We start from the raw sequence: 18,947 nt of genomic DNA, 5'->3' as shown, positions 1-18,947 counted from the left end.
AGATTAGGTAATGAAATATGTACTGTCCTATTTTTTTCTGCTACCAGGCCCTTTGACAAATCGAGTACAATCCAAAATCTCCATAAATCACTATTACAGACAAGTATATCATCACCACCGCATATATCTTCCCCAGCCTGACCCGTAGAGTAATGAGAAAAGGCCTAGACTATCTTGTCTGATTAATTAATTCAAAATGTCGGCTGTTATTCAAATGTGAGGCTGCTATTTGAATAAGACTTGACAGCAATGTCTGAAGAAATCATTTCTGGTTTGTGAGGCTGCTGCTGCATTACTGATGATGGCTTATGAAAATGTTAGAAGCAGGGAGTATTTTCTCCCTCTACGCCACTTCTCTCCCCCTCTCTCTCACCTCTTTAGTCATGATAGCTCGGAGAAGTATGTCATTACTTCAACCCGTTCACAATTAGGGCTCTTAGCACTTATTTCCACAGTCCTCAGTGTTTTTGCATTCCCTCCCACAGCCAGTCCAGATCTACAGGGCAGTGCTTTGGCTCCACAAGAGACATGCTGGCAGAGAGCGAGGGCATGGTTTTTACAACCGCAGCTCCCCCACTGCTGACAGCCACTGCTGCCAAAGTGACACACACTGTTTGGCTTTCCCACGTTCATACAGATCTTCATCTTGATCACACAACTAATCACAATTACTCCTCATTCGGATTTCCCAGCATCGCTCGCTTTAGCTCACCATACTAAATTATAGATGAGGTACACTACAAAATTATCACAGGTGTACAGCCAAGAATTGTAAAACACCTCACTCTATGGCATGGTTTTTCCCTAAGCCTTGTTTCTGATCTTTACTGAAGGTTTGGGGAAAGCGGCGGAGACAGATAGAGTGGGGGTGGGGAGGAGAGAGGATGGAGGAATCGGAGCCCGTGGGTCTACGTGCATGAGGCTGGTGCACACCACTCTATCGCTTCTCTCATCAAGCAAGGATTCTAATCAGGGCTCGGGAGATATAAGACGCTCAGTCATTAAATAAATTAACTCTGCCACTCCATGCTCTCCTTCAGCACCCGGGAGGCCAGGCCATGCTCGGCATACTTACAGACAGAGGCACCAAGCGCCCTCGAACCAAGCCTTCACACCGGGACCTGACAGGCTGGCTGACTTGCGCACACGCACCCACACACGCACACACCATGTTAGGGTTTATTTTTCATTATTTAGAGAAAGAGGGGAACCACGCCTTCTGTCCTAACACAGCTATGTTTACCCACGCATGGGAGGCCTCTCAATTTACATAATTATCTTCAAAGTCCAAAAGCAAATTGTGGACATTACAGTACAAAATACAGACTGACATGTGCAGCAACTTACTAAATAGAAAGGTAAAAGGGGATACCTAGTCAGTTGTACAACTGAATGCATTCAACTGAAATGTGTCTTCCGCATTTAACCCAACCCCTCTGAATCAGAGAGGTGCGGGGGGCTGCCTTAATCGACATCCACGTCTTCGGCGCCCGGGGAACAGTGGGTTAACTGCCTTGCTCAGGGGCAGAACGACATATTTTTCCCTTGTCAGCTCGGGGATTCGATCCAACAACCTTTTAGTTACTGTGCGATGGTTTAAATAGTCAACAAACCCCTGCAACTATGCTGATTCATTGACTTTATGAGATCTTGTTGATGTGGGCTTTGAGTCTTAGTACACTGCAGTACAAATCATCAACAGGAAACAACTGAAATGATGAATGGTGAGACAGTAACTGTTCAGATCACTGAGAACCAAAATAAAAGCTGACATTGTCTTCCTACACACCCATCTGAGAGCAGAGATAGACCCTTATGAGGCTTAGTGATTGACTATTTAAAACGTTGATGTTTCTGCTGCTTGCATAAACCCCTACCTTCCACAGTAGTACGAGGGGAAAAAAGGCTACCTAAATATGTATCAATCATTCTGAAAGAGCTAGTGTTTATTTGAGAAGCAGAAGTGAGAGAAATACTCTGTGTCAGCAAAATGTCTGTTGTCAAAACTTGCTCTTTGAATTTTCACTGCAATGTGCAGAGGCACATGTACTTAGATATCGGTTACAAGGTGCCTTTAAAATGTGTTGTTGTATGCCTATATGTACTGAAGTGTTCAGTACATATAGGCATACAACAACACATTTTAAATCATGGTTAAACAAAGACAACATTTCTGTATAGTGTAAGTGTAACCGATGTGAAATGGCTAGTTGGTTAGCGGTGGTGCGCGCTAATAGCGTTTCAATCGGTGACGTCACTCGCTCTGAGACTTGAAGTAGGGTTTCCCCTTGCGTTGCAAGGGCCGTGGCTTTTGTGGCGCGATGGGTAACGATGCTTCGTGGGTGTCAGTTGTTGATGTGTGCAAGGGTCCCTGGTTCGAGCCCAGGTTGGGGCGAAGAGATGGGACGGAACCTACACTGTTACATAACGACCCTGGGTTTTTAAGCGCGGAAATCGACTTTTTATAACATTGAATTAGCCATTAAGAAGATCAAAACTTAAATATAAACTATCGCGTCTATATTGTTTTTGCAAATGCTTGTGTGTAGGCTACATGGTTAAATTTTAGCCTACTGGTTAAATTTGTGTCTTTTCGCACGAATTAAGAAGCACATAAAATTTGTGTCTTTTCTCACGAATTAAGCCACACCAAAAACGCACAAAAACGCACGAAATTTGCTGTAATGAATTATGTGCATATATGCACAAATTGATTGTGAGACTGAGTTGTTTAATTCCACTTCACTTAGAAATGAAATACCTGGGAAGGTGGACAAGACATTAGTGAAAGTAAGGCCTGAAAAGAAGGGTCTGGGGATCTGTATGGCAGACAGGATTAAATATTAATGTGTCTCCTGCTAGGACACAACAGATACTCATATCATGGCTACTGCACATCAGTTCATTGTGTTCACACATTGGGCCCTGAATCGTTCACTTTCAGAAAAGCCTCAATGTTGAAGATGTTAAAGGCCCAGTGCAGTCAAAAATGTGATTTCCTGTGTTTTATATATATTTCCACACTATGAGGTTGGAATGATACTGTCCAATTGTAAAAGTTTGATAATGGCATTTTAGTGTATGAGCTGTTTGAAAAGACCGCTTGAAATTTCAGCCTGTTTTGGTGGGATGGAGTTTTGGCAGTAAAAAAGTGAATAGACCAACAAGAAAGACAGTTCATACTCTTTGCAAATAACAGCTAGTTTTCTGTTTTTCCCTACCCACTCAGACCTATCCGCGACAGTACTAGCTACATTCTTGTTTGAGAAAATGTTCATCGCCAAGAAGCAATTTTTTTAAACCATTTTAATTGAACACAATCACAGTAAGATACGCAATTGTTACCCAGAAATAATTTGAGATAAAAATGGCTGCATTGGACCTTTAAATAAAATTTATGTTGGTAATTTCAAAAACACAGATACTATGAAAAAGCACATTGTCATCATTCTTTTTTTACAACATTGAATATATCTTGTTTTAGTTTTCTGTTCCTTTTCCAAGTGCACAGACATCATAAATAATTTTGATATATGGATATAGGTTGCCAACAAGTCATTTAACTTGTTTATAATATCTATAGACATATAGTAAAGATGTTAAGCGAATCTGATAATCAAATGAAACATACATTTGTGAATAACTGTTAGATTGTAAAATTAGTAATTATCTATATCAGTAGGTGCTTTTCCTTTCCTATGTACTTCCTAACAGCGATAACTCCAAGGAAGACTGAGTACTCCCACCAGCTTGCTACTGGACAGGATAGGTCCACTCCCAAATCAGGGGAGCGGACCCATCCTAAATTCATTAGGAGGGACCATCCAATCCCCCACCGCCTTCCTCTTGAGGAAAAACGGGAAAGAAAAACAGCAGTAATGTACTCTGGGTGACATCCACTTTCTAAAGAGAAGAGAAACCAGCCTCTTTCGCTTTTCAATCCCCATCAAAGTGGAGTAAGAGGAGGGACAGCGTTCCCCGACTAGCCGTCATTAATCATGACTTTCTGGGAGCAAGCGCGTATTAATTTCTGTCATCCCAAACATCATTGCATATTGTTATGGCACGGCTTAGTCCTCATTCACCACCAGACGTTACCCGCTTGTCCTGGCTGAGGGAAGACTATGACGGTGTGGCTATGTTCAGAGCAAGAGGCCTTTATCCCTGGGGCTCTGACACCAATTAAGCCATTTCACCAAGAGAGGAAAACAGGACCTGCCGTTTCACTTTAACATGAGCCATCACCTAGCCTTTGGCCACTTGCCATCTTTCCGTTGCTTCAGCCCACAAAAATGAACTTCAAGGAAGAAAAGGAAAGGTACATTTAGAGTAGTCTTATACATTCACCAACCCATAAGAAAATATGACGATAGAAGTGGAGGGGTTTTCAGTCCCTTGTATATTGTTTTAGGAGTAAAGATAGTAAATCTGAATCACTCAATAATATAAGGTTTCTCTGTGTTCAACACCAGGAGCCAATAAGTTGCCTTTAAAAACACAAATACGAGGCCATCAAGGAGTTTCAGTGAAATGATTGATGCTCTGTTCCATCTGACCTGGCAAATATTCGAAATGTTCTATTCTCATTCTAATGTTAAGTAAAAAAGACTATCAATTGATAAACAATCTCTGTCCCTAATAATAGTTAATAATGCAAGGTAGTACCATTTAGTGATGACTTCAAAACTGGCCATACAGATGCCTTCAGACATTTACATCTGCTTTTAAGTATTTAATGTTGCCTTTTGGCAGGCAGCAGAGTGGGGCTTGTCAGGGCAGGGGCAGAATAATGCAAGGTTTGGTATGAATTAAATATTAGAAATCTTAACACAGCAGCCCATAAGAATTATTTGCCTTATTAAAGCAGCAGAAGACGCTGATTAAATTTTCATTGCATTGCAGTCTTTTTCCCATTTCTGCCTTCAATATATCATTCTAATGTATGAACCGTGTGGAACAATGGCTTGTGGAACAATAGAAAAAGGGACTTAATTTCAGATGAACATATAAGGAGAGAACTTTAGAAAACACCTTTTGTGAAAACAATACATGTGATAAGGGCAGAAATAGACAACAATAACACATTGTTCTGTTTTCTATAATAGCTACATAACGTTATTCAACATTGTATAGGGTGTGTGTGATAACATGGATAATGATTTGAAGCCTTGCAATGTTGAAATGTTAGAACTGTTCAAATAAAATCTGTAAATCTAATAATCTAGATGAAATTGAAAATGCCAACACTTCTCTGAATGATAAATGATCACCTGTAAGAGTTCCATTCACTATACCCTGTTACTGTATTACATGGATAATATGATATGTATCATCAAACCTCTAAAGATGAGTCAGTCAATCATAAAATAGATCAACACCAAAACAAATAACATCAAAATATATTTCCTGGAAACAGCAGAGGGGCCCCTCTTTACTAAAAAAACATTCTGCCATGTTGGTTGTCCACATTTAATGTGTATGGGGAGTAAATGAACATCAGGCATCTATTGCCCCATGAGAAAATATCTTCTCTGAAACACTGGAGCTAATGAAATGGGGACCTATAAATAGCAGTATCATTACCGAGAGAGGACTTGCTTTGTACCAGTCTCTCCATCTGACACTCTTTATACTAATAACGCTCTATGGTAATATTGTTCCACCATCTAATGATACTGTGTTAAAACATTAAGACCAGGATTGGACTCAGATAATGAAACTCTATAGGAAACATCCGGTAACCAAACCTTTGCTCTGTTTCTAGTTGTATCATTCTTATTACTGTGTAACAGTCTGCCCATTGCATTGGTCCAGTGTCTCTGTTACCTGACCTGATCTGTGATTAGCTCTTACTCAATCAATATCACTTATCGCTCCATAAGATACATTCAGACCATTCCTCAATGGGCTTGAACTGAATAGTACCTACACAAATCTAGCATACTAATGTATACTTATGAAAACGTCAATAAATAAACATAAAACTAATTGATTTAACAGAATTACTCGCTGTCAAATCTATATCAGACAGGAACCGTCCAACGAGGTGAGCATATTTTGCTGTAGTACATATGGGACATAAACACCATGGTGGTTGGATGGCTTTTCAAGCTTTTATGCTTTCTGACAAAATTATTGATGACAACACATCACAAATTGTACTTATGTCATATACATGTCAGGGGAAAAGCATAAAATATTGAAAACAGCTGTGGCTGGCTTAACATTCACTTCTTTGAATGAAAATGTAATGTTTCATACTGAGCACAATTTGGTTAACCTGCAAAGAATAGCTGACAAGTCAAAGGTGATATCGAATTCATCAGCCAGTCTCTTTCTGGTCTGAAGGGCCCACAACTCCGGTAATATATTAGAGGAGACGCCTTGCTAACAGATGCCAGGGCCCTGATGGAGAACAAGCTACCTCCATGTTCCAAAAATGTCTCCAACATGAACATAAAGCACCAGGTGGCCCACGGGGGAAACATTATGACATCTGACCTCTGGAGAGGAGGGCCTAGCTATATGCAACGATCACAGGGAAATAAATGTGTTCAAAAATAAATGATGATCAGCTCTACAGGGGTTGAACATCTTGAATTAACTAACACGACAGACAAACTTATTCCCATTGACAAAAATAAGTTTAGAAGCCAACTGAATTAATAAACTCCAATGAAATTCCAATAACAGAATTCTGTCTATGAGGTAATATTCTACATGTTCATATTCACTGTATTTTCTTGAATAACAAAGAATGGAGCAAACCGAACGATCTGAGGTAGAAGGTAATTAAATGAAACATGAGCTCATCTCCAGAGTTGGGGGTGTGGGTGCAGGGACCACATTTATTAAATGAGATTAGCAAATATAAGACAATGTCATTGATACCCAGACTGGGTCAATGTGGGAGGAGCCTTTCTTCCTGATGGATGAGGCTGAACAATACTGAGGAGGATCTGAGAGATTTATTCTAATTTTCTTTTCTATTATTCATCACGCTTCAGCAGCATGTTGGTTCAGGTGGGATACTCTGTTTGGTTAGCTGAGAGAGGGACCAGAACACTGAGGATAATGGAGTGCACAGAAAGCAAGCAAGGGCCATGCTGCTCCAAGCTTTACCGATGTCAAACGTTTCAATCAAGCCTTCCCTTTTGCATCCCAAGCAGCCTCTCCTGGCTGCCACCGCCTGAAGATAACTATTTCACCAACTTTGTCATGCCTAATTAACAACTACTCAGATGTACAAGAGAGAAATGTTGCAATTAACCTACTAAAATATTGTTGGAGGATGCACATTTGTATGCCAGTTGCCATAAAGACTAATTTGTATAATGTATGGGCAAAAATACAATTATGGGCTGCTGTTCGCACAGGAGCCCACAGAAAACGCTTCCAGCTATAGAAGAGGTAGCGAGAGAGGCAAGCATAAGATGGGGTCTGTGTGAGTACAGATGGAGGGTCATCACCACCAGCAGGTTATCGTACCAAAGCACCTCATTCAGATCAGAATTAGATTCAGGTGCTGCTACACTGTAGCAGTCGGGAAAACAAAATCCGACAAATACTGGGAGAATGTGAACATATGGCATTCCAGATTTCCCTCCCCATCTATACTGTTACGCACCCCACTTTTTCTATTTTCTCTCTTTATCATATGCTTTTTTTCTCTGCTGTTAGGAGAAAGCAGGGGATTTGGGAGCTGCTTAGATAACCTCCCCATCTTCCCAATCCCCTGCCCGCTGCAGAGGAAGCACAAGTAGCCCTGCCATTGAGACGGCCCGGAACCCAGCTGTGAGCGAGCCATTCTGCCGAGCGCTATCTAGTCACTGCAGCCGCATCACTGAGGCACTCTCGAACAAAAAGCATCCAAAGTCAATTGTCTGTCTGTTGAAAGGCTTTCTGTTCCACGGCATACATTGACTGTGGTATTTTGCACAAATCAACACTATAAAAAGCAAAGGGTAAAGAACAAGGCAGTCTTCACAAATATTGACTTTTGATCTTGGGCCATGGTAAGGATTGTAACATTGCTAACTTCATTGTTTTCTCAATTTAATATAACTATAATCATAATATTCATAATAATCATAATGGCATGTCAAATTAACAACAAACTAGATTTAGGGGTCTCATTAACTCTTTATCAGGGAGCCTTAAAATGAATGTTCCCTAAAGGTTTGACAAATGTTTACACCCTCAATCCTAACTATATTTACTCAAGGTAATGCTTTTAGTCAGCCTTGCAGGTGGTTAATTACAACCTCAATCTGAAATTAACTCAGCCAGTCCACTGTTCATAACTACAGCGTGCACATAGATGAACTAACAGACAAATACTGTGGCATGTTCAGCAGTGGCATCAGCAGTGTGAGGAGGCTAACATGTAGGCTAACCCTACCCCCCTAGTCAGATACTGTAACTAGTCTCTCTAATCCACTGCTCTACACACTGGATCTGGGCATTTATCAGCCTGAGCCTCCTGCAATCTCCTACCTCTCCAGACCAGACCTCCCATTTCTGAACTTGATGAGTCAAAGGTCATGAAAACAACAAGTCAATACACAGCCAGGAGGAGTGCAGTGCAGCTGAGAGAGCTGTGGAGAGGACTAAGCCTCTGTGCGCGCTGTGATTTAGCCTGTAATAGTTTTCTGTAATCTCTTTCTATTGATTAAACCTCACATCAAAGAGGAGTGCTTTTGCAGAACCTTTCCTTTTCCTGGTCAGAAATACCATATGGAGGTAATCTTTCACCTTTGTTATTCTTGCTGCTCCCGCTGCTGATGCGAGCCTCTCTTCCAGGGCAAGAGAGAGGAGAGGAGAGGAGAGAAAACAAACCCAGCACAGAGAAACTACTGCAAAACCCATCTGATTAGCACTGAGATCTCATGCCCGATGTACTGTATGTCTTCCTCAAGCTACAGTAAAAAAAATAAAAAAATCTGCAAACGTATCTTTTTAGAGTTTACTTTTCTTTATCTACCCCTGACATGCTGGGCACAATTCAGAAGAGGTGTGGACAAAAGGAATGTGTCGAAGAACAAACAAGTGTCATCATTTGCAGATTGCTGGTATCAAACATGACGAGTGAGAGAGAAAATAAACAATGGACAATAAAAAGGTAAAGAATTGTAGCAGTTTCAGCAATATCTCACATTCAGCTCATTGAAATGCAAAAACAAGAGAAAGTGAAAAGACAAACCCCTCCTGCTAAAAAACACTCAATTTACTGACAGGCAAATGACTTCATGCTGCCACTTAATCTAATTTCTTGCATAATGCCCCCTAATTAGCATATCAAAGTGAATTAATATTTCTAGGGCATTAGCGATGAGGAAATCTGCTTTGGGTCTACAATAAGAGTAAGAAGAGTGCCAAAAATCCTCTGAACACTACAAATACAAATAGTCTGTTTACCAGTCAAGTGCATCCCACTTTCTTTCCCAACCACACAACACAGGCTACTGAGCCCCCACCCCCAGCCCCACCCCCCCCCACCCCCACCCCCACCCCCACCCCCACCACGCACCAAGTTCCCTAGTGAGTTTCTGAGATTCTAGGTGGGTTAAAATGGCCTTCTTATTTATAACATACATATGAATGTAAAAAAACAGAATGCTCTGCACAGTATTGAAGCATATACTGTAAACATAAAGTAGTTACAGCCGTATTTGAATTGCTGCACTGCTGTCAAATTCATGGTTGGATATGGTTTTCCCCGGATGGGATCATTGGGTGGCTAAATGACATTGAGATTATGTGCCAGTGAACAGACATGAAAGGAGCAAACAATCCCTCTGTATGATGCCACGGGGGCATGTGAATGACCCACAGTGGGAGAGAAAAACTGTTTGGTTATGAAGGCCACCAGACCAGCTGAGCTCTGTCAATGGCTAAGAGGGGGAAGGCTGTGAATCCAAACCGCAGATTAACCACATACACACTCACAGATACACGCACAGACACACTCTCTCTCACACACAGAGATATATACACATACACACACACACACACACACACACACACAGACAGACACACACATCATCCATTACCTCTTCAAACAGATGTAAATCCAAGTATGTTTGCTGTCATTGTTTACATGGCTACAATACAAACACTTCAGGTTTGATTTAGCCTGTTTCTATTTACACCTGGTACAATGTGATCCAAGAATAATAATAAGTATTTTATATTTTCAAAGATTTCTCTCTCCTTACATGTACATTGTACTAATTGCATTTAATTGTATTATGAAACTACTGATACAGTTTTATTATGTATCTATTGATACAGTATAATCAAATAAAGCACTGATTACAATGAGATCAATAATGTCCATATGTCAAAAAACACACACACACATCTCAATTCCAAACTAAAACTGGATTTAAATTCTCAATAGTAAAAACAAAGACTTTACAGCTACTCCCATACTTCACACAGCACACAAAACACATACTGATCAGAGGGACTGGGATAGAGAAAATCCAGCATTGCTACACACAGGCTTTTCCAAATTGAGTGCTCAAACAAAGTAGCACAGGAGTACAGTATATTGTTTACTGGTTTAGTTCTTGTGGAAAATGGCAATGAAACAAAGACCATCAAAGGGATTAAAGAAGATTACAACAACTGGAATAGTAAACAAGCTCATTTAAATAATTAGCATATTTAGAGACTCTATTTCTTATGCATAATTAATTCGATATTTAATGTAATATAAAATATAAAAATGTCAAAAGTAATCCAATATGTGCCCACGGAGATAAGTTCTACAGGTGGGGTTTAGATCTGAAAGCGTGTAGGGATACATGCATATCGTGTGTGTTGATACTAATGCATGGATTAATCTATGATGCACACTCATACAGTATAAAACATACAGTATACTCACAGTCGCTCACACATCATTACATAGAGCTAAAACATCCAGTGATCATGTTTCCCCTTTTTCTTACACAATCACTCTCTCACTTTCCCACTTTCTTCTCGACAGGCATAAAGAATACCTCAAGTAGGCTAGGCAGCCAAGAGGGCCCTTCTCCTGCCCCTGCGGACACCTCCTGTGGCCGAGAAGTTCATTAAGTTTTATGATCTCACCCAAGTCACTTCTGGTTATAAGCCACATAAAGGCCATGAATCTGACACCTCGTCACTATTTTAAAGCAGTAGCAAATTAATGTCATTAAAGGGGTTTCTGTATGATAGGCAACTTTCAACTGGGTTTAAGAGTTTACCGGTATTTGACAACTGTCATCCCTCTCTCTCTCACTCTTTTAAAGGATACCAAAATGCAAAACGTGGACATGACCAACATGTAGGGGAAAATGCCAAACACTTGCACCACTGTTGTAATCCTGTCTTTTGTAGTCATAAACGACTGGAACTTGACATAGTATGATTTACCATTGGTATCGAAGATCACTATTCACTAGCGAGAGTAAAGTGGACAGCTTATAATGCTTCTGCAACAGCTTGATATAGAATAAAACATTTCCATAACTTGAAATTATTTAAATGTTAAATGCATAAAATAAAGTCTTAAGGAAATAGTTAAATATTGTGGACAAAAATAAAGAGCCTCTGCCTTTTACACTGTATAAAGTATCCCCCAGAAAGTCAGCCACATACCCTTTAGCAATGAATCAACAGCCATATTATTAATATGTTTTCATATAGGCCGTCATTGTAACTAAGAATTTGTTCTTAACTGACTTGCCTAGTTAAATAAAGGTTACATTAAATATTACAAATATATACACTTGCAATACTGAAAATGTTAATTTTGTATATTGCATTGCAGTACAAACACATCTTTGTAATAGGTTTATATGTGAGAAGTTGACTAGCACTAACCTCCTTTTGGCTCGTCAACATTTTCAGAAGTATCCTATCCACAAAAAATACCTTCTCCAATAGCGTGGGCGTAAAATCATAGTATTTGGTGCCATATCCAAAAGTGATATATTTATTAGGACCATATGATATGCATCTGGCCTTGCAATGACTGGTCTAGGCTACCTACCCTAACAAAAGCGTATTCAAGATGCACACCATCACATCACTGACTGTAGCATGTGGTTCGTGTCTTCTTATGAGCAATCTCCTTTTGGCAAAACTCTCAGGCCCACTAGAAAGACTTTGGGCAAAAAACAGAAATGGAAATGTGCATTATAATAAAATAGTGTTCAATCGATGTATGGTGTTTGATTTGCTGTGATGTCAGGATTGCATGCCATTGCGACGCACAAGAACGATGCATAAGACAGGTTGCACAATTAGTATGCTAACCTTAGTAGCTTGTGGATTTATCATGGTTAGAATTTGAAAAAGGTTATCTTAAAGTAGCATTGTTCCACAATTGTTCACTCATGCACTAGCGCAGACTGGCATGCACAAACTCTCTCACACAGCCTATACACACAATAGTGTTGTTTGGGGGAAGCCTATTTCACTTTTTGAGTTTAACTCATCATCTTGTAGGCTACTAAGGATGACCAAACCAATTTCCTGTTCTAACAAATATACCAATCTTAAATCATGTCCTATTTTCTAACAATATATTAACCCTCATACAGTTACTCCTTCGTAGGCTACCCATTTGTATTAGGACATTAATATTAATGTGGGCAAGTGACTGGTTCTAAAATCTGTGTCCCCACATGCTGGGCAGATATTTGAATATTATGTTTTCTACTAGGCTACACAATGCTCTTATATATACTTTCCACAGTTTCATTGCACTTAGCTTGTCACGTTAGAAACGGCTGGCTCTATTGATCGTCTGAATGCTTTATGTGCGTTACAGAAGGCAACAATGGTTAGACTCGTGCCAATAATGCCAATAGTGATCCATCCTGTGGACAGCAAACCTCATTAAGCACGAGATTACGATCTAACTGACTAAATATAGGATTAATAATTACCATCACTGTTGGCTATACTTTCCATTTTAATAAAACACGAGATTCATGGCGCAGAAACGGCTCATATAATGCACATGGTGTGGTGTAGCCTAATAAGACCAAAGCCAGTGAATGTCCTTTATTTATGATAAGATATGGAGGAATGTTACGCACCTCATTGTCCATTCCATCCCTATGTAACCATCGGATAACAACCCTATATCAATTTTTACATGAGAGCACCGATACCTTTTCGCGGAGATCTGCAGATGCTTCTCAAAGGCTGTAACGTTAACCATAACCTGAATTTTCCCATTTAAAATGTCCTGACGGACGGGAGCTGATTCTGTCTCCCGCTTGATAACTTCGGATAAGGCTGCCTACGGGGAGAGTAAAGATGGCGGTGTGCAAATGCGTTGGGGATCAGCAATGTTGCCTATTGATACAGTCCTCCTGTTGTTAAATCTTCCACTTTAATGTGAAGTCTTACCTGTTTTCTCTTTGATCTCGCAGAGGACGCTGAAGAGTGCAGGTTTCATTCTGTGGCAGTTCAGTCCATGTTTCCTGTTTCAGTTTGAGACAAGAACCAACATTGAAATATAGTCACTATAACACCTCAGTTGTTAGAACTTTTAAGATAATGTGTCTTTGTTCTTTACAATAACTTCGAGGTCTTGCTCATTTTGCACATGTTGACATGCATCTCAAAGTTGTAGCATAAACAGTGATTTGTCAACACGAATGACGATGGATGCATTGTTTGTTGAAATGCTAACTATTTTGCAAGACTTCAAAGTTTGTTTAAAAAAAGTTTATTTGTAGAAAATTCACAATTTAAACTAAGAGTGTAAGCCTACATTCAAAATTGTTGCTATTGGTAAAGAATTTACCATGGAATTAAATTTGGACATTAGCCAACGTTATTTTTAAATATCAGGAGTTACTGTGAAACAGTACTTTACAAATACGCATCAATGTTTACAAGAGCCCCAACCTACCAATTCGCAACATTATATGTAAATGCAATGTAAAGCCTGCACTTTGCACATAAAAGTTTTTTTTGCCTCCACACAGCCAGAAGCAAGTTTCAAAACTATTAGAATTACTGGATGACAGGTGTTAACTTTTTAATCTACATTGGCCGCTGCAAATAATTTGGACCATGGGATTGCCATATGGATCAGCATTTTATAGCCAGCCTTTTATTACATGGATGTTAATGTTAATTAGCTATAGTGAGTAATGGTGAGTAAAGTGTTTTGTAAAGAAAACATATAAATGAACCAACTTTGCTTGCGCCTCGTCCAGACTTTGGTCAGTAATGGTCATTATTTGATGCAGAATGTCACCGATATCTTGTTTTCTCCCATCATCTATCCCATCGTGTCCATGTGGAGGCGGCAGTGCCATGCCTCCTTGTATCGAGTGGCCAGCCAAGCTGACACCGCCGAGAGCCTGCATGATCCGGGCTTGTTCGTCCATAGTCAGCCGAAACAGAATCAATGCACGAAGCCACAGAAATGGAAACTTGGCGTGAAAAACTCACATACAAAAAAAACAACTACAACGTGTGTTGCGTTAGAGAGCTGTATATTGGTGATATTGCGTTTACGCGTAGCCTATAAGAAAAAAATAATAGGCTAACGTTAGCTGAGTACCAGTAATGGTATCAATATCGCGTGTCCAAGTAATCACTTTCTTGCAATCTTCCTTCTTTATGCACGGTCCGAAGTGTGAGTATCTATAAATGTTTTTGTCCGAAAATGCATAAGCTATAATTGTTCAAAACTTATTTGTCAAAATGACAGCCGCTGTCCCTCGTATCCTGCAGGGGTCCTCTTGTCAAATCGTCTTTCTCTTTTGAGTTGACGACTTGTGTATGATTGCTCCTTGCTGATCTGTCATTTATTAGTCGTCTTCTTTTGATTATGTTTCCTCGTACAATTCCTCTTGAAAATGTTCAAATCCCCATTATTGTCAGCAGGAAACAAAATATCCAGTGAAAATTAAATATAAACATGTGAATGAAAATATTTTTAAAAAATATAACACTTAGGTAGTAAATTAGTAGGCCTACCTGCTACCTGTAAATGTATTGCAATTATTAAAAAAATGTTTTGCATTAGTGGAAAAATTATAGAAAAAAATAACAGCGAGAAATTAATTAGGCTACACACTGTAAAGCGATGCGCAAAAATATCTGCCTGCTGAAATTTATGAGCGCGAGCCTCTGCCTCTGTGTGCTTTATGTTGTTTGATGGCAGAGGTAGTGAGCGATTGAAAGTGTGCCAATGCCACTCACTCAGTGCAAACGTGTCAGAACAAGAGCTGGAGAAAAAAAGACAACATCGAAATACAAATGCACGCTCCGCCCATCAGAGGAGGGGTCTATATTCTTGTCACTTCTCTGGAACCCCGAAAGCTAAAATTCAAGTGCATTGCTTGAGATGGTGATTATAATGACCAAATAACGGTGTAGTTCCACTTGTCTTATGCCTCACGAGTGCACGTGCACCAAAGTACTGTCATTCCACACATAATAAAAATGTGCATGTTACAAACAAAATAAAATGCATAGGCCTAATCAGATGTTTATATAGTTTAATACAGAACTGATAATGAACTGCACAGACGTTTTGCTTTTCATGGCTATGGTATAGTCATCTCTACCAAGCCGAGGCACATAGGGTAGGCAAGCAGTAAACATGTTTATAATATTGGAAATAAACCACTTCGACCAATCAATGCTGTGTTTGAATGCGACTGACGACCAGAGTGTCCTATTGCTGGCAGATGCATGGTCCTGAAAGCCCACCCATCATATCCTCTACCTTCACTGTGCTTGAACAAAAGGATAGAAACTTCTGATTGGTCGTTGCTATGGGTGACATGCATTGCACAGGCAGGCAGCACTGCTCAGCGCTCCCCTGCAGTTGCTATGGCAGCAGACAAGTTGTTGAGCTGGATGCAAGGCTACAACATTTAAGCGTCATATACCTACACACCATTCATATAAGACTGTTTCATTGAAATCATACAAACACCCCAGAATAGCAAGTGTGGGATGACTATATAATATACAGTGCATATGGAAAATATTCAGACCCCTTGACCTTTTCCACAGTTTGTTACCTTACAGCCTAATTCTAAAATGGAATACATACTTTTTTTCCTCATCAATCTACACACAATGCCCCATAATGACAAAGCGAAAACAGGTTTTTAGAAATTTTTGCAAATGTATAAATAAAATAAGTATTCAGACCCTTTGCTATGAGACTCCAAATTGAGCTCAGGTGCATACTATTTCCATTGATCAACTTTATTGGAGTCTACCTGTGGTAAATTCAATTGATTGGACATGATTTGGAAAGGCGCACAGCTGTCTACATACAGTGAGGGAAAAAAGTATTTGATCCCCTGCTGATTTTGTACGTTTGCCCACTGACAAAGAAATTATAATTTTAATGGTAGGTTTATTTGAACAGTGAGAGACAGAATAACAACAAAAAAATCCAGAAAAACGCATGTCAAAAATGTTATAAAATGATTTTCATTTTAATGAGGGAAATAAGTATTTGACCCCTCTGCAAAACATGACTTAGTACTTGGTGGCAAAACCCTTGTTGGCAATCACAGAGGTCAGACGTTTCTTGTAGTTGGCCACCAGGTTTGCACACATCTCAGGAGGGATTTTGTCCCACTCCTCTTTGCAGATCTTCTCCAAGTCATTAAGGTTTCGAGGCTGACGTTTGGCAACTCGAACCTTCAGCTCCCTCCACAGATTTTCTATGGGATTAAGGTCTGGAGACTGGCTAGGCCACTCCAGGACCTTAATGTGCTTCTTCTTGAGCCACTCCTTCGTTGCCTTGGCCGTGTGTTTTGGGTCATTGTCATGCTGGAATACCCATCCACGACCCATTTTCAATGCCCTGGCTGAGGGAAGGAGGTTCTCACCCAAGATTTGACGGTACATGGCCCCGTCCATCGTCCCTTTGATGCAGTGAAGTTGTCCTGTCCCCTTAGCAGAAAAACACCCCCAAAGCATAATGTTTCCACCTCCATGTTTGACGGTGGGGATGGTGTTCTTGGGGTCATAGGCAGCATTCCTCCTGCTCCAAACACGGCGAGTTGAGTTGATGCCAAAGAGCTTCATTTTGGTCTCATCTGACCACAACACTTTCACCCAGTTGTCCTCTGAATCATTCAGATGTTCATTGGCAAAACTTCAGACGGGCATGTATATGTGCTTTCTTGAGCAGGGGGACCTTGCGGGCGCTGCAGGATTTCAGTCCTTCACGGCGTAGTGTGTTACCAATTGTTTTCTTGGTGACTATGGTCCCAGCTGCTTTGAGATCATTGACAAGATCCTCCCGTGTAGTTCTGGGCTGATTCCTCACCGTTCTCATGATCATTCCAACTCCACAAGGTGAGATCTTGCATGGAGCCCCAGGCCGAGGGAGATTGACAGTTATTTTGTGTTTCTTCCATTTGCAAATAATCGCACCAACTGTTGTCACCTTCTCACCAAGCTGCTTGGCAATGGTCTTGTAGCCCATTCCAGCCTTGTGTAGGTCTACAATCTTGTCCCTGACATCCTTGGAGAGCTCTTTGGTCTTGGCCATGGTGGAGAGTTTGGAATCTGATTGATTGATTGCTTCTGTGGACAGGTGTCTTTTATACAGGTAACAAGCTGAGATTAGGAGCACTCCCTTTAAGAGTGTGCTCCTAATCTTAGCTCGTTACCTGTATAAAATACACCTGGGAGCCAGAAATCTTTCTGATTGAGAGGGGGTCAAATACTTATTTCCCTCATTAAAATGTAAATCAATTTATAACATTTTTGACATCCGGTTTTCTTGATATTTTTGTTGTTATTCTGTCTCTCACTGTTCAAATAAACCTACCATTAAAATTAATTATTAACATTTCTTTGTCAGTGGGCAAACGTACAAAATCAGCAGGGGATCAAATACTTTTTTCCCTCACTGTAAGGTCCCACAGTTGACAGTGCAGGTCAGAGCAAAAACCAAGCCATGAGGTCGAAAGAATTGTTCTTAGAGCTCCGAGACAAGATTGTGTCGAGGCACAATCAGCATTGAAGGTCCCCAATTAGAAAAAACATAAAAAATAACTTAAAAATCTATAAGTTCTGTACAGCCTTTTTGTGAGGGACATGGCTCGGGTTGGAATGTCTGCAGCATTGAAGGTCCCCAATAACTCAGTGGCCTATGTTCAACATTCTCTGGTCTGATGAAACCAAGAATGAACTCTTTGGCCTGAATGCCAAGCGTCAAGTCTGGAGGAAACTTGTCACCATCCCTACGGTGAAGCATGGTGGTGGCAGAATCATGGTGTGGGGATGTTTTTCAGCAGTAGGGACTGGGAGACTAGTCAGGATCGAGGGAAAGATGAACAGAGCAAAGTACAGAGTGATCATTGATGAAAACCTGTTCCAGACCGCTGGGACAAAGGGTCACCTTCCAACAGGACACCGACCCTAAGCACAAAGCCAAGAAAACGCAGGAGTGGCTTTGGGACAAGTCGTTGAATGTCCTTGAGAGGCCCAGCCCGAGCCCGGACTTGAACCCGATCGAACATCTCTGGAGAGACCTGAAAATAGCTCTGTAGCGACGCTCCCCATCCAACCTGACAGAGCTTTAGAGGATCTACAGATAAGAATGGGAGAAACTCCCCAAATACATGGTTGCCAAGCTTGTAGAGGTCTACACGGACAAGTTCTTGGTCTACACGGACAAGTTATGGCCTGGTTTAGATCTTAACTGTCAGAAAGATATCAGTTTGTCTCTGTGAATGGTTTGTCCTTTGACAAATCAACTGTACATTTCAGTGTTCCTCAAGGTTCTGTTTTAGGACCACTATTGTTTTCACTATATATTTTACCTCTTGGGGATGTCATTCGAAAACATAATGTTAAATTTCACTGCTATGCTGATGACACACAGCTGTACATTTCAATGAAACATGGTGAAGCCCCAAAATTGCCCTCGCTAGAAGCCTGTGTTTCAGACATAAGGAAGT

At 40.4% G+C, this 18,947-nt stretch overlaps 1 protein-coding gene across 6 annotated transcripts in view; it reads right to left on the bottom strand.

Moving 5' to 3' along the window:
- Window positions 1-15,437, bottom strand: part of pbx3b (pre-B-cell leukemia homeobox 3b) — a 91,246-nt gene extending 75,809 nt beyond the window's left edge. For 2 of the 6 annotated variants that reach the window (XM_082968593.1, XM_014171868.3), the window contains exons 1-2: window positions 14,194-15,433; window positions 13,396-13,469 (exon numbers count right to left, since the gene is read on the bottom strand). In XM_082968593.1, coding sequence (XP_082824719.1) covers window positions 13,396-13,469; window positions 14,194-14,387 — 268 coding nt within the window. In that variant the 5' untranslated portion in view covers window positions 14,388-15,433. Of the gene's footprint in view, window positions 1-13,395; window positions 13,470-14,193 lie in introns of all 6 variants that reach the window. The other 4 variants (XM_014171866.3, XM_014171875.3, XM_014171871.3 and 1 more) reach the window with 4 other exon arrangements.
- Window positions 15,438-18,947: the final 3,510 nt, after the last annotated feature.

This window comes from Salmo salar, chromosome 24 (genome assembly GCF_965601325.2).
Source record: "Salmo salar chromosome 24, fSalSal1, whole genome shotgun sequence".
NCBI classification, from domain to species: Eukaryota; Metazoa; Chordata; class Actinopteri; order Salmoniformes; family Salmonidae; genus Salmo; species Salmo salar.
The sequence above is the reverse complement of the archived record's forward strand: the minus strand, read 5'-3'. Positions and strand labels throughout refer to the sequence as shown.